General features: G+C 36.0%; 1 protein-coding gene and 1 pseudogene across 1 annotated transcript; both read left to right on the top strand.

Annotated features, from left to right (window-relative positions):
- Positions 1-1,109: 1,109 nt before the first annotated feature.
- On the top strand, positions 1,110-3,855 carry LOC143628403 (protein CURVATURE THYLAKOID 1D, chloroplastic-like). The gene is made up of 5 exons (XM_077098012.1): positions 1,110-1,243; positions 1,970-2,196; positions 2,311-2,415; positions 2,514-2,585; positions 3,507-3,855. The coding sequence occupies exons 1-5, from the start codon at positions 1,117-1,119 to the stop codon at positions 3,573-3,575; spliced, it is 600 nt and encodes a 199-aa protein (XP_076954127.1). The 5' UTR covers positions 1,110-1,116; the 3' UTR covers positions 3,576-3,855.
- Positions 3,856-14,951: 11,096 nt separating this feature from the next.
- Positions 14,952-15,614, top strand: LOC143628402 (ethylene-response factor C3 pseudogene; annotated as a pseudogene).
- The last annotated feature ends 590 nt before the right edge of the window (positions 15,615-16,204 follow it).

Here is a 16,204-nt window from a genome sequence, read left to right as displayed (position 1 = left end):
GAATCAAAAGTCGCATCCGACGAAAATAAACTTTTATCAACCGGTTATGAGCACCTACACGATCCCGTTGAAGAAGAGGTCGTCTTGTTTGTGGTTGTGAGCTTTCGCAATGCTCAACTAAGAGTTTGGCAGCCTCTCAAATAACACTAAATATCGTTTCATCCCCTGAATCCGAATCTAAAATAATGTCTAGATCGGGATAGTAGTATGGTGTTGAAGATAATATGGAAGACATATTTTTGGAGATAATTAAAGACTATTTTTTGATAGATGATTAGTAAGTAAGTTTTTTTCTTAGGGTTTGTTTGGTATGATGTAATGGAATGAACAAGTGAATGAAATGAATGAGGGAATGGAATGGACATGGGAATGGAATGGATCATTCTCATTCTATTGCCCTTTTTGGTTACCATATGAGAATGAAATGTATCATTACTCTATATTGTTTAGTATGCTTGAAAAGTCGGAGGAATAAAAAATAATTCATAAAAAAAATGATAAACCGAGCTTCAAAATTATTTCTTTGTACCAACTTTAATATTATCCAATTAAAAAACTAATAAATTTAAATATGTTTTATAATTTAGAGAAACAAAATCACAAGAAAGGAATAATTTTTTTTTAGTATAGAGACCTCCAAAAATATATTTAGTAGATCAAAATAAGAAATTACAATGCAATCAAAAGAAATTATTATTATTGAAATATGTAAATAAAATTTTACAGAGTTTTTTTTGTCCCCAAGACAAGCAATTCTGATGGGCAAAATACGTTAACTTGAAAATATGACTCGGAATGAAAAAAAAACTGGGTAGATGGAAGAAATGAAAATGACTATTTTTAGAAGGAAATTTCCTTTGGTAATTGCTTATTTCTTTCGAAATTTCAACCAAACATGCATATTTTTATTACGTCTGAATGGGTCATTTCATTCCGTCCTTCATTACCATATACCAAACGCTATCTTAGTTTTTTAAAATATACCTCGGGTTTTTGAACTTTTAATTTTTAATTTTATCCGCTTTTGTTATACTCGAGAAAGCTCGATTGCAAACGATAGAACCCTCTACTAGAAGTAGAAGCAGCTAAAACCCTAACATCACATTCTTCACAAAAATGGAGATCTGCACTTTTAATTCTCGTTGTATCCCAAATGGTCAATCAAATCTTACATCTTTTGCCTTTACCCCTCATATCAGCAGTCTGCAACTGAAATCAAACTCGATTTCTCTCAATAATCCAGGTGCACATTTGAATTCTACACTATTTACTTTCTTTTGCTAATATACACCCTAGATTTCCTTCAAATTTCACTTGATTATGAATTCATTGTTGCTGTTAAATAGACTTTATTAGCATTAAATCCATACATTCTGTTTACGAGTTTCCTGGGCTTTAAATAGTTGTTTTTAGGAATATGTAATTTGATGATATGATTAGAGTTATGACTGGCAAACGGGTTGGGTCGAAATGGGTCCATTTAAAAAAGGATTGTTTTGGTTCGGGTTGGAAAGGGTCGAGTCAGAACGGGTTTTGGGTTCGAAAGGTTTCGGGTTGGTTTAAAAAATGTTTTTTCTTTGAAATTATGGCGCATTTTGGCTTTTGATTTGCTTTTCGCTACGGGTTACGCGTTCAGGCGTGGAACGGACCTGACGTTGGTTACGTGTTACGTGTTTGAATTCGTGTTACACGCGTATCAATGTCCAATTACGTGGTACTAACGTCGGGTTACGTGTCTGGCTCTGAATTATGCGCATACTGGTCTTGCGTTATATAGAATATAATTTATAGTATGCTAAATTGAGGGATTTCAGTAAAATTCATATGAAAGTTATGATTTTTTTGTTGAAAAGTAGCATGATGATGATCCTACCCAACAAGTGTTTTTAACTAATTTTGATATGATATTGTAAGAGATGCTTGTTCAAGCTATAAAACTAAATGGGTTCTTGCTTATTTTGGTTTACAGGCTTACGCGGGTACAGTTACTCATCTATAAAAGCAACAGCTTCTAAGGAAACATCAAGTGAAGCAAATCAGTATGTTAAAGAAGAAGCTGATAATGTAGCGCCGGTCAACGATGGTCAACCTGAGGAGAACACCGGGTTTGAAGGATTTGGTTTGTTCAAAGATGATGCTGCTGCTGAAGATGATCAGTTCCCTCAAATTGATTTCTTAAATAAGCTCAAAACGGAGGTATGCTATGTTGTTATTTCTCATGGATATCATCTGAATCATAAAGATGATTAGTTACTTTTGTATGATTATATATTTATTTGTGATAATAGAATGCTTGTGCTTGCTATGTAGCTGGATCTTGAAGATTCGTTTTCGATTGCTTTGCTTGGTGTAGGTGGTGTTACAGCTCTATGGTTGGCTGCAAACATAGTTGGATCCATTGATCGTATACCTTTGGTGTGTTATTTGGTTTCTGTACTTGCTAAACTAAATTTTAATATATCATAACCTGCCTTATAATTTAGTTATGTATTTGTTTGACATGTTTTTAACAGTTTCCTAAATTGATGGAACTGGTTGGTCTTGGCTACAGCATCTGGTTCACCACGCGTTACTTGCTCTTTAAGGTATCATCATCATCATCATCGTACTCAGTATATCCCACCAATAGCAAAGCTATGGTAGGGTCTGAGGAGGGTAAGATGTAGACAGCCTTACCTCTACCCCGTAGGAATAGAGAGGCTGCTTCCGGTGAGACCCCCAGCTCGATGGTAGTTTTGCATCAAGCCTTGGACATAAGGCACATAACACTCAACCATTGGGACACCGGCCGATTGGTGCATGTACCCTTGTCTTTCGGCTATCAACGCTACCACATGATGCCTGATTAACCTTCCGCCACTTTTAACGTTATTTTCACGAGATTAGTAAAATAACGTCAAAATTAGTGCAATTTCACTTTAGCCCACCTGAGGGTTCACACATATACACATTATATGCGCGCACCCAAGCAGGGCATTTGCTCTTTAAGGTATGCATATAATTTTTTTTCTAAATTTAGCAGCTGGATTTTTTTATTGTTTTTTTTTTACGTTTCGCAGAGAAATAGAGATTAAGCAGCAAGTTCTGGGATCAAAGAATTGACATGTGAGATATCGAAATTGTCCTTTTTATAGTAGTCTAGATTGCATTTTAGCAATCGTCCTTTTTAAAAGAAGAAACCTAATTATTTATCCTTTGATGTACTATCTCATTACGCGATTTCTTGAATCACATAAATTTATCTGTTATCTTGAGCCATTTGTTCTTGGATTAGCGAATAACTAACAAAATAATCACATCACATACAACATACAGTCATACAGATTAGATGCACCTTAAGAAAAGGAAATCTTAAGAATAATGCAATCTAGTTTGAGGAAGGTTATTACACAGATGCACCTATAAACACTGTTGTTACTAACAAACAATATTGCAGATGCACCTATTTTTGTGATATTACTTTTTGGATTTTTAGCATATTATGTTGATCTTTTTACGTTTTGCAGAGAAACAGAGATGAATTGGCATCAAAGATAGGAGAGATTAAGCAGCAAGTTCTAGGATCAAATAATTGACATGTGGGATACTGAAAATCCTTTTTATAGCAGTCTTGATTTCATTATTTGGTTTTCTTGTATAAATTAGTTGACTTGTGGTTTAAGTTTTTCTATATTTTTGGATGTTATTGAGAGAACTTTCAAATAGAAAACCCCCCTCCGGTGGCCTGAACACCATTTCAAACAAACGTATCCAGTTTAATCTCACTCATAACAAATTGATTAGTATGACAGGGGAAACACCGTTTCCCAAATTCAGTTCAAGACACCACACTCATAGCAAATCACCGGATTTCAATTGGATCAAAACCAATGTTTTCATAGCTGAGTCGGACAATGAACCGGTTCATCAGTTCAACCAAACGAACATGAATTTTCAATTAAAAAAATAATTCTTTTCCACAGTGATCCGGTTCAACCCGTCCGGTTCTCCACCGGTTTGAAACGGCCGATTATTTAAGAACTGAGCGAACTATATAAAACTAGACCGGTCATGTGACTGAATCGTGGTTCGACGGAAGCGATGACTTTGGATGCTGCAATGTCGTGGCAACTTGACACAAACATATGAAACACATACATTCACGTACATAACAATAATATTATTATATAGTTAATAAGAATAATGATAAAAGTTAATTAATAATGACACAAATAATTAAGTTGACGATAATAATAATAATAATAATAATAATAATAATAATAATAACTATTTTGAAATAATTCAACTGAATTCGTACCGAATGCTTAGCAATTGGCTACACATTTGCAACAAACGGTAATAGTCATAATTATACACATACTTATACTCATACTTATCCTAATACACATACATATACTATACTCTTATAGTCTTATATACACATGCCTTGATACCTATACACATATGCATATGCATATACATGCATAATTGTGTGTTTAAAACTTTTGAAAGAGCTTTAGACACAAATAAAAGGTATGTTTATGAAGAACATACGGCATTATGGTATAAATACTTAGCTTTTAAATGAGAGTTCTTTTTTCTTCTAAAACTATCAATAATCGGTGATAAACTAGAATACTTGCTTGGGAAAATCATCAAAATAGCCAAATTAACCATATATATATATATATATATATATATATATATATATATATATAGGGGAGATTTCAATTAAGAACCTCTTTGAGTTTTAAGAACTCGAAAGAACTCAGTGTAACGATTTTTTTTTCGAATTTCTTTTACACATGCGTAATATATGTAAGTTACATACACGTAAAAAAATTACAGAATTTTTTACGCACCGAGTCGATTTTTTACACATGTGTAACGGACGTAAAAGTTAGTGTAACCACTTACATATTTATTATCTCTCATACTTTGACTTTTTCGCCAGATTTAATCTCAACCACATATTTCAATCCATTTAATTAAATGTGTGGCCTAGAATTGAGTTCTTAAGTTCTTAAAACTCAACATGGTTCTCAAAATATCCCTCCTATATATATATATATCAAAACAATCTTGACCTTTTTAAATTACCAAAACAATCTTACTTTATGCTTATGCACCAACTCTTCATCTCCTAGTCTCCTACGCCAACCCATATACCTCTTGCGCTATATCGCACAACAAATAACCTCGTACGCCAACATAGGTTGGCGACAAGAATCTCTTGCACCATTTTTCTCTTCATGTGCATTAAAGATTAAGTGGTAATGTAACAAATTTCATGGCTATATTTTTTATAAAAATTTTAATCAACATGGGTAAAACATAAATCCAAATAGTGTAGATTCAATCACGAACATGAGTTTATACATCAAATAAATCATACTTGCGGGACACATGATCTTCTACAATGATGGTGAAGTCATATTGATTCCGTAATGATGCCTCAATCTTGACAGATAATCATTTGGAAGAATGATGGCGTTCTTTAGTGTTCATGGTATAGTAAAGATCTTAATCATTAGTTGTGCGGAATAAAGATCTCTAATAATGATTAATTCTTCTAATATAATAGGCGTATCAGGGTAACTATATTTATCTGTTAACTTTTTTACAATTACTTATATCATATAATTGTTAGGACTAATTATGTCATATTAGTAAAGCTTAATCAAATGATTCGTTATAGTCGCTCAACTTTAATAAGGGGTTTATGAGCAAATTGAATATGAGAGAACGAAATGTTACTAATATTAACTCTTTGCCATGAGATATATTTTGTTTTTAACCTCCCTTCATGTAGGGACTTTTGACACCAAAATGAAAATAGGATGGTGAATATATCATATTATTATATTAATCATTTTCAAAATAAAATTTTAAATTTATTCTATATTTATCGACCTTTGCCAACAAAAGAAGGTGTATACTATAATACTAAAACTTAACTAATATTTGTTTATTATGCAAACAGGTGGTGAGCTAGAACTGGGGAAGGGACATGTTTTGTCCTTTACCGTCGACGGATTCCCGCGCACGACATGATTTAGTGTAAAATAATAATTTATTTTAGGAAAATTGGATTTCAATAATCCTAACTATTAAGCATTAGCTACCAATAATCCCAACTAACAATGTGACCGGTGATAATCCCAATTTTCAATGTTGTTACCAAGAACAATCCAGCTCTAACAATTCACTAACTGCGTTAGTTATTTTGTTTTAAGTTAGCGTGAAATAACCAAAATACCCTTACTAACAAATACAAAATATAATTAATAAAAAAATCTTAAAAAACCTAACACCACCGTAGATTTGCATTTGGTTGTCTTTACCAACCACCGTCACTTCTTCTTCTACGATCTTTTTCCGGCGAGTGAAGGGTACAAGCACCACCACCTGATAAAACAAGCACCCTATTTGTCTATCCCCTATCGGCGGTGTTCGAGCTTTACACCACACCACCGCTAAGTTTTCTGGGTTTAGAAAAAGACGGTTGCCGACAATTTACTTTACACCACCGCTCAGATCTCTCTATCTCTACATCCTGTTTCCTATATTCTTATCGGAAAGACAAGGGGGATGATGGTTAATGGGAAAAGGGTGGAGAACGAGACCGGGAGTGAGGGGAATCATCGCCGATGTGGTCGTTGGAGTGTGGCTCTATCGTGGCCGGAAAAACGAGGGGCGGTGGTGACTATCTTCGGTGGTAATGGGGGGGGGGGGGGTTGTTCAGATTTGTGGTCTGGTGTTTGTGATTCTAGTTGGAGATGGACAGGGGCGGCATTCAGATTTGTGTCGGCGGTTGAAGGTGGCCGGAAAACCCTTACTCCGGTTGATGGGGAAGAAGGGTGGATGGTTGTGATTTTAGTTTTTGTTTTTATTTAGCTCTATTTTTATTTACAAGTAAGGGTATTTTGGTTATTTCACAACAACTTAAAAGAAAATAACTAACGGAGTTAGTGAATTGTTAGAGCGGGATTGTTCTTGGTAACAACATTGAAAATTGAGATTATCACCGATCACATTGATAGTTTGAATTATTGGTGGCCAATGCTTAATAGTTGAGATTATTGAAATCCAATTTTCCTTTATTTTATTCAACTTTTATCGTCAACAATATTCTTTTATGTGATCTATCGTTCATTCGTTCTAAGCTTCTCGTTTACATTATTTTTTGTTGAAGAACCTGCGACAACGTACGTAAGTTCAAAATTACTTCTATACATGTTTATGTTGTTTTTGTGTTACATAACTACACATACGTGTGAGTGTGAGTGTGAGTGTGAGTGTGAGTGTGAGTGTGAGTGTGAGTGTGATGAAGAACTTATGGTGAAGGCCACTAAGAGTATGTTTAATTAATATAGCTTGGAAGATGCTTCATCATATTCTTTGCCATTACTTATGGAGTATATAATTATTTATATTGGGGAATATATATTCTTTTATAGCAGATAATTATAATACGCCAGATAATTAATATACGTAAGTTATATCAACAATAATTACGTATAATCGCTAGTAAAGTAATTAAATAATGCAAAGTTCTAATAACTACGAGATTATCATGTCTAATGTGATAGATATTTAATAGTAACAATAGTTGTCATATAACGCCCTTCACACCATAAATAGTGTTTGTTTTACCCATATAAAACTGATTTTTTTTTGTCAGTGTACATAGAGACTTCTGAAATAGTCATTTATCCTGATATTACTCTCACATAAGTATACTTAACTATGAAGTTCTGTCCTTATTCACAGTCATTACAAGGCTCTAATGATATAAAATGAAATCCCGCTATGGACCAATGCATTTATCTTTTTTCACAAGCACCAAATCGCTATCAAACAAATCGCTTGGAACAATTTTGTTTTCTCGTTTGAAAACGAACAAAATTTATGCAACTCCATCATATCGTGAATACTAAAGATAAATAAGGTAGACAACTTATCCCATTGTGAAATTAAACTCCACGTAGTTTGGGCAAGGCCACACAAGACAAACACATGTTCGACCGATGCCTCAATTTCTGATCAACATATCGGACAAAAAACTGAACTTACCAAGATGTTTCTTTACGCTTAAGCATCATAAGAATATTAATATCTAGATGACAAGATTAATGTGTTAACCTAAAAGTTTAATAGTGGTGATCGCTCAAAAAGTTTATTTTTTTGGTTTTCTCATTCGATTGTTATAGCAACTTGTCAGTATTGTAACAGGCAGAATTAATACCAATCCGTCACATCATGCGAAGGAGTCCCACTAGCTTTATGCTATTAGCCATAAAATTACTTGCCTTCTACCATATGTGCCTAGCTTGGGGCATGGATAATGAATTTAAACATGAAATACCTCATGCGTTTAGGTAAGTTTATATGAATTAGAGATTAATAAACATTGAATTTCATTACTTTAATTCAAATATGATATTTCATGTTGTCCTAGCCTCTTCATAATCGTGCAATTTAAATTTCCTATCTTAATTAGTTTGTTTCTTTGTATTTATCAACAAATTTAAAAAATAGTCCATTTTTTATATTATTTATATCATTCATCTTTAAGGATCAATCACATAATTTATATATTATTTAAGGTATCATATAGTCTGTCAATTCATTACAGTACGTACAACAAAACGATATACAAGTAGCCAAGTAGGAAATACGAAACCACACCTGTTGTTGAACTCGTCATAACATAAGATTTTTAAAAGAGAATTATGTATCGCATATTGTTGTGTTGCTTATAAATAAAAGAATAAAATTATAAATAAAAGAATAAAAGTATATTATTTGTTAAAATGAAAAAAAAATGAAGAGAAGAGTATTTAATGTAGCAACCAAAATACAACACTAATTAACATCTTCCTATATTAGCTGGCGAACACTGTCACATCAATAAATCTTAAAAATCTAAAAAATAAATATAATTTTTACACAAAAATGGAAAAGTTAATAACATTGAACCGGTTCGGCGGTTAAGTCATCTAAAAAGTAAAAACCAAGTGTCAGCTCGATCCAACATACTGTTCCCGCTTTGTTAGAGCACCCACAACGGGCTATGGCCCCAAGGTTCGAAGGACGCAGCCAAGCAGCAGACGCGTTGTTGAGTGTGAAGCCACTCTTGTGGTTTGTCAAAAAGCAGCAGCAGAAAAAACAGGTGTGAACCTGCAACCATGTTTGCAGGCTGTCAAAAGAAGTGGCTGAAGACACTGTGTGTTATCTGCAACATTAATTTCTTTGTTTGACAAATTCATATTTAATCTCTATATAAGAGATTGATCTTGTATCAGTTTAATTACACCAACAACAAGTAATAAAACCTCCTAGTTACCGAGAGTGGACGTAGGTCAGAGCCTGACCGAACCACTATAAATCTTTGTGTTGTTCTTGATTGCGGGTCGAGTGGTGTGCGATTTGTGTTCGTTTGTGTGACCCGTCTGATCCTAACAACTAGCATCAGAGCACAGGATCGATTGAATCACACGAACCAGGTTAGAGGCGAGAAGATATTGACATGTGAAGCCGGAAATAAAGTTCCGATCAGCAACTGCCGTCGCTTCCATAGCCCCGCTGCCGCGCAGCCTCTGTCGCCGTCGCTAGTGACCGCCACCTCCGCGACTACCCAAGGTTCCGACGAACCCGTAGCCTGCTCCCCTCGCCAGAAATCGCGCATGACACCATCACCTTTGCTCGTTTTCTTGGGAGATAGAAGGAAGAAGGAAAGTTAAGTTTTTTGTCCTTGTTTTCTGTGTTTATCTGCTCAAGAAGAAGAAGAAGAAAGAACACGATTATCTGCTCAAACAATTGGTTAACACCAAGATGAAGGAAGTCATGTCAGTTACCGCTCACATAAACGAGTTTAACTCGATTATCTCTCGTTTAGCCTCAGTTGCAATAAAGTTTGAAGATGAAGTACAAGCGCTCCTCCTTTTATCATCTTTGCCCGACAGTTGGTCAGGCACAGTCACAGCTGTTAGTAGTGCATCCGGCACTATCAAACTCACTTTCGAGAGTATTCGTGACTTGATTGTAAATGAAGATATCAGGCGGAGAAGAAACGGTGAGACTTCTAATTCTAGTTCTCTATTGCATACAGAAAGTAGAGGAAGAAGAAACGAAAGAGGACATAGTCGAGGCAGATCAAAGTCAAGAAGAAGGAGTCAGTCAAAGTACAGAAAAGATAGAAAAGACATTGAATGTTGGAATTTCAAAGAAAAAGGACACTTTAGAAGCCAATGTACAAACCCAACTGCAAAGAAAGAAGTAAACAGTGTATCCTCGGAAGAATTTGGTGATGCTCTCATCTGTTCCGTTGAAGATTCAGTTGAATCTTGGATTATGGATTCGGGTGCTTCTTTCCATGCTATCTCATGCCCAGATCTGGTCAAGAATCTACGAACAGGTAACTTTGGTAAAGTTTGTTTAGCAGATGATCAGATGCTTGATATTACAGGTATTGGAGATGTAGACTTGAAGACCTCATTAGGAACTATATGGACATTGAAAAATGTCAGGGTTATTCCTAACTAGAGGAGAAAGTTGATTTCAGTTAGTAAACTGGATGATGAAGGGTTTAATGTTCACTTTGGGGGTGGACAATGGAAAGTGATCAAAGGTAACTTGGTGATTGCCAAAGGAAAGAAGAAAGGCACTCTATACATGGCAGAAGTTTCTGCTGAAGGTGTTCACGCAATGACCACCGGTCCGAGTCCATCAAATTTATGGCATAACCGACTCGGACACATGAGCGAGAAGGGATTGAAGATGTTGGCTCAGAAAGGAAAGTTTCCAGACTTGAAGAAAGTGGAAACTGAATTTTGTGAACCTTGTGTTCTTGGAAAACAAAAGAGGGTTACTTTTGTGAAGACAGGGAGGACACCGAAAGCTCAGAAGTTGGAGCTTGTTTACTCAGATGTATATGGACCAACTTCAGTTTCATCTCTAGGAGGCTCGAGATATTATATTACCTTCATAGATGATTCAACACGCAAGGTATGGGTATATTTTCTTAAACATAAATCTGGTGTATTTGATGCTTTTAAGATATGGAAATCTGCTGTTGAAAATGAAACTAATTTGAAGGTAAAGTGCTTAAACTCGGACAATGGTGGTGAATACATAAGCAAGCAGTTCACTGACTATTGTGCCAATGAAGGGATAGAGATGATAAGGATAGTTCCTGGAACTCCTCAGCAGAATGGTGTAGCTGAGAGAATGAACAGAACATTGAATGAAAGGGCTAGAAGCATGAGGCTGAATGCCGGGATGCCTAAGACATTCTGGGCCGATGCAGTTAACACTGTAGCTTACTTGATCAACTGTTCACCATCTGTTCCATTGGGTTTCAAATTGCCAGAAGAAATGTGGCAAGGAAAGGAGGTAAGTCTCGAACACTTACGAGTCTTTGGTTGTAGTGCTTATGATTTGTTAGAAAGTGGTGAAAGAGACAAGTTAGACTCAAAATCCAAGAAGTGCACATTCATTGGTTATGGGTCAGAAGAAATGGGTTACAGGCTTTGGGATAATGAAGGCAGAAAAGTAATCAGAAGCAAGAATGTCATCTTCAATGAAAACGAATTATACAAAGACAAAAACAGCAAGAAACAAGAAGATCAAAAAGAAAGTGTTGAGTTTGAAAGTGAAAAAAGAAAATAAGCTTCAGTCGACATTCCAGAAAATGGAAATGAGTCAAGCGACAGTGGGAGCTCAGGGGATGACTCTAGTAATGATTCTGAGGAAGAAGAAGTAGAAGAAGTTGCTCCTCAAACTCCAGAATCCCCAGAAACACCTCAAAATCAACCAAGAAGATCGTCTAGAGCCACTAGACCGCCAAACCGGTACTCACCATCAGTCAACTACATTCTTTTGACTGAAAATGGTGAACCTCAGTGTTACAGTGAAGCTATGGGGTTGAAAGATTCATTGCAGTGGGAGATAGCAATGAAAGATGAAATGAAGTCGCTTGAGAAGAACAAGACCTGACACTTAACAAAGCTTCCAGCTGGTAAGAAGGCTCTTCAAAATAAATGGGTTTTCAGGGTCAAGGATGAACATGATAGTACCAAACGGTACAAAGCAAGATTAGTAGTCAAGGGTTTTCAGCAGAAAGAGGGAATCGATTTCAATGAGATATTCTCTCCAGTAGTGAAGATGACCACTATCAGACTTGTTCTCAGTATTGTAGCAGCAGAAGGCTTGCATCTAGAGCAACTAGATGTCAAGACATCTTTTCTACACGGTGACCTAGAAGAAGAAAACTACATGAGACAACCAGAAGGTTTTCAGGTTAAAGGTAAAGAAAACTTGGTGTGTAAATTGAAGAAGAGTTTGTATGGTCTGAAGCAAGCGCCCAGACAATGGTACTTGAAGTTTGATAACTTCATGGGAAGAGTTGGTTACAAGAGATGTGACAATGACTATTGTTGTTACATAAAGAAGTTCAAGGGTTCTTATATCATTCTACTACTCTATGTAGATGATATGTTGATTGCAGGTTCAGACATGACAGAAATCAAGAAGTTAAAGAAGCAAATGTCTGAAGAGTTCGAAATGAAAGACTTAGGAGCTGCAAACTAAATACTCGGGATGAGTATTTTCAGAAACAAAGAAGATGGTTCTTTGACACTCTCTCAGGAGAAGTACATTGAGAAAGTGTTACAGAAATTCAGCCTTAAAGATGCCAAGATTAGAAGCACGCCATTGGGAAGTCACTTTAAGCTTTCCAAAGATCAGTCACCCAAATCAGAAGAAGACAAAGCAGAAATGGCTAAAGTTCCATATCCATCTGCAGTTGGTAGCCTCATGTATGCAATGGTATGCACGAGACCAGATATTGCTCATGCGGTGGGAGTTGTTAGTCGGTTTATGTCTAATCTGGGTAGAGAACATTGGGAAGCAGTTAAGTGGTTGCTAAGATATTTGAAGGGGACTTCAAAAGTGGCATTGCATTTTAAGGGGAAAGATGTTATTCTGAAAGGCTTTGCAGATGCAGACCTTGGTGGTTGCAAAGAATCATTCAAAAGCACAACCGGGTATGTCTTTACAGTGGGAGGCACTGCAGTAAGTTGGATGTCTAAACTACAGAAAAGTGTTGCCCTTTCAACCACTGAAGCAGAGTATATGGCCGTTGCTGAAGCAAGCAAATAGCTTATATGGTTGAAGAATTTTCTGAACGAACTTGGCAAAGAACAAGATGATTGTGCACTATTCTGTGATAATCAAAGTGCTATTCATCTTGCAAAGAATCCTGTCTTCCATTCGAAGACGAAACACATACAGCTGAGATATCACTTCATCAGAGACAAAGTTAGTGATGGCACTCTGAAGTTGAAGAGGATCAAAGGAACTGAAAATCCAGCTGATATGTTGACTAAGGTTGTCACCTTAGAGAAGTTGAAGCTTTGCATAGCTTCAACTGGCCTTCAGGATAACTGAAGAGAAGGGCGGGTAACTAGGAAGATACTAAGATCAGAAGTTTCTTACAGAAATACAGATACACAGTTGAAGCGCAGGTGAAGATTGTTTCGTGGCTTCAAGTGGGATATTGTTGAGTGTGAAGCCACTCTTGTGGTTTGTCAAAAAGCAGCAGCAGAAAAAACAGGTGTGAACCTGCAACCATGTTTGCAGGCTGTCAAAAGAAGTGGCTGAAGACACTGTGTGTTATCTGCAACATTAATTTCTTTGTTTGACAAATTCATATTTAATCTCTATATAAGAGATTGATCTTGTATCAGTTTAATTACACCAACAACAAGTAATAAAACCTCCTAGTTACCGAGAGTGGCCGTAGGTCAGAGCCGGACCGAACCACTATAAATCTTTGTGTTGTTCTTGATTGCGAGTCTAGTGGTGTGCGATTTGTGTTTGTTTGTGTGACCCGTCTGATCCTAACACCCGTTGTGAAGGGTGGTCTGGTTTGGGAGTGCTTTGTTAGGTGACTTTGGTCCCATTAATCTATTTTGCCTAGTCATGATATACTTGAAGGCCAAATGAGAAACTATAATAAACATAGATACGAGTTTGGAGATGTGAGGTACACACTCATTCAGAGGCTGTTTGGGATTCTTTATTTTTGCTCCTTATAGCTTATAACTTATGAATTATAAGTTATAAGGTGTTTGGGAAAGTTGGGTTTTTGTGAGTGTATAAGGTATAAGTTACAACATTGTAACGTATTCCTTATTCCTTAAATAAGGTATAAGGAGGTACAATAAGGAATCCCAAACACCCCCTCAATATTATTATGACTTTGTTGCTAAGGTACCTTAAGGTTTTAAGAGGCGAAGACCTAGACCGTGGGGGATCCATGGGGCTCCACCAACCGGGCCGGTACGGGGGCTGACTCTTTGCGGTTCAAGAGGCAACACCCCTAGTAAACTGACTGGAAACCAGTAGCAAGTTACAAGTTGCCTCTTCGTTTTATGTACCTACGAAACACCTTAATCTGAAAGTGAAATATACACGATTAAGAACGCCATACAGGTCATGCAAAATCCAAAACCTACAAAGTTGGTGAATCTTTTACATATGATCAGGGTACGTCGACGAACTATTATAAATATTTTTCATTTCTCTGCAAGAAAAAAACACATGATCATTTTCGTTATTATCCTAGAAATTAGTGGAGATAAGTTGTAGACTAGCTAGCAGATATTGAAACTTTAACTTGCTTCACCTTTCAATTTATCTGCAAAGTTATTTTGGTTGGTTAATCTTAATCTATCATAAATCTGTGGATCTGCAATAAAGGACAAAAAGCAATTAGATAGGAGTTTGGTTCAATTGTATTTTATAATTCTCTTAATTAAAACATGTTGGATTAAAATACTTGAAGTCAATTGTATATTTTTAGCAAAATCCTAAAATTTTGTAAGTTCTAAATTTATTGTATAGAACTATCTATATATAGGCGCTTTCAATATTACATCCTTTCTGAACCCCATCATCAGTTGATGATGGATCTATCTCCGTCATCCCAAGAAGGGAATATCGATTGTTCCCCTAATGAAGAAGTCATGAATTCAGAAAGGAGAGAAGAAGAAGGTGATCAGAAGAAACAATATGTTGGTGTTAGAAAGAGACCATGGGGAAAGTTTGCAGCAGAGATAAGGGATTCGACACGAAATGGGAAGAGGGTCTGGCTCGGGACATTTGATACCGCTGAAGCGGCAGCTTTGGCATATGATCAAGCATCATACTCAATGAGGGGTTCTTCATCTGTCGTAAACTTTTCAGTTGAAACCGTTAAGGACTCCCTGAATGGAATCCAGTGCAGTAATCCGGACGGGGAATCTCCTGTACTCGCTATAAAGGCGATGCACAAGCTTCCGAGAATGTCTTTGTCATTGAATTCGAGTGAAGCAAACAAGCAACAGAAAGACTTGCTGATTTTGGAAGATCTAGGATCTGATTTGTTGGAGGAGTTGTTAAGTTCATGGTGATTATTTTTCTGCACAAATGCAAATTCTTTGCCCTTTCGTTTCATCATTCCTATTTATTTGTTCTTTCTGTACACAGCTGATATGTGTTGTAGCCTAATAAAAAAAACAAAGAGAATGTGAGAACCTATTCACCCCTAAGAGCATATGCAATAATAAAAATTTATAAGCCTATACAAACCGTTATAGCATTCTATTGTGCACATACCCTTGATAACAATGTAACAATAAGAACGATGCCATATGCTAAACGATCAATGATGAATCAATGCAATAGTATTCTATTATGGAAATACCATGCGAGCCAATAACATTAATAATCCAATGATCATATAATAATAGTCCACACAGCGGGTATGTTTGGAAGGAAACTTTTAGGAGCTTTTAGCTTCAAACTTTTAAAAAAAACTTCTACTCAATTAAAAGTTTTGCTTGGTTTAAGGAGCTTAAAACTTTTAAGTTAGGAGAAAAAACTTAAAGCTTAAATCTTCTACTAGTAGCGTTTAGAAGGAGCTACAAGCTTTTAGTTTTAGTATTTTAATTTACTTAAATAACCTTTCAAAATAAATACATTTACGATTATTATTTTTAGCTACGCCCATTTATTAATTTTATAAAAAGCTTAGCTACTCTGCCAAACATCTAAATATATCTAAAAAGCTACAACTACTAGCTACCAGTTACAGCTACCAGCTTCAAGCCATCAGCCACCAGTTTCTAGCTACAGCTAGCAACTAGTTTTGCCAAACAAACCTATTATGTACATTAGC

Source organism: Bidens hawaiensis, unplaced genomic scaffold, assembly GCF_021521415.1.
Source record: "Bidens hawaiensis isolate Kalapana, Puna unplaced genomic scaffold, B.hawaiensis_p1.1 tig00004973_1, whole genome shotgun sequence".
In the NCBI taxonomy this organism is placed as follows: Eukaryota; Viridiplantae; Streptophyta; class Magnoliopsida; order Asterales; family Asteraceae; genus Bidens; species Bidens hawaiensis.
The sequence above is the reverse complement of the archived record's forward strand: the minus strand, read 5'-3'. Positions and strand labels throughout refer to the sequence as shown.

Excerpts from the sequence above, each read along its gene's own strand:
- LOC143628403 (XM_077098012.1), top strand. The coding sequence starts at position 1,117 with ATGGAGATCTGCACTTTTAATTCTCGTTGTATCCCAAATGGTCAATCA. Across the intron at positions 1,244-1,969 it reads GATTTCTCTCAATAATCCAG|GCTTACGCGGGTACAGTTAC; the intron begins GTGCACATTTGA and ends TTTGGTTTACAG. Across the intron at positions 2,197-2,310 it reads TAAATAAGCTCAAAACGGAG|CTGGATCTTGAAGATTCGTT; the intron begins GTATGCTATGTT and ends CTTGCTATGTAG.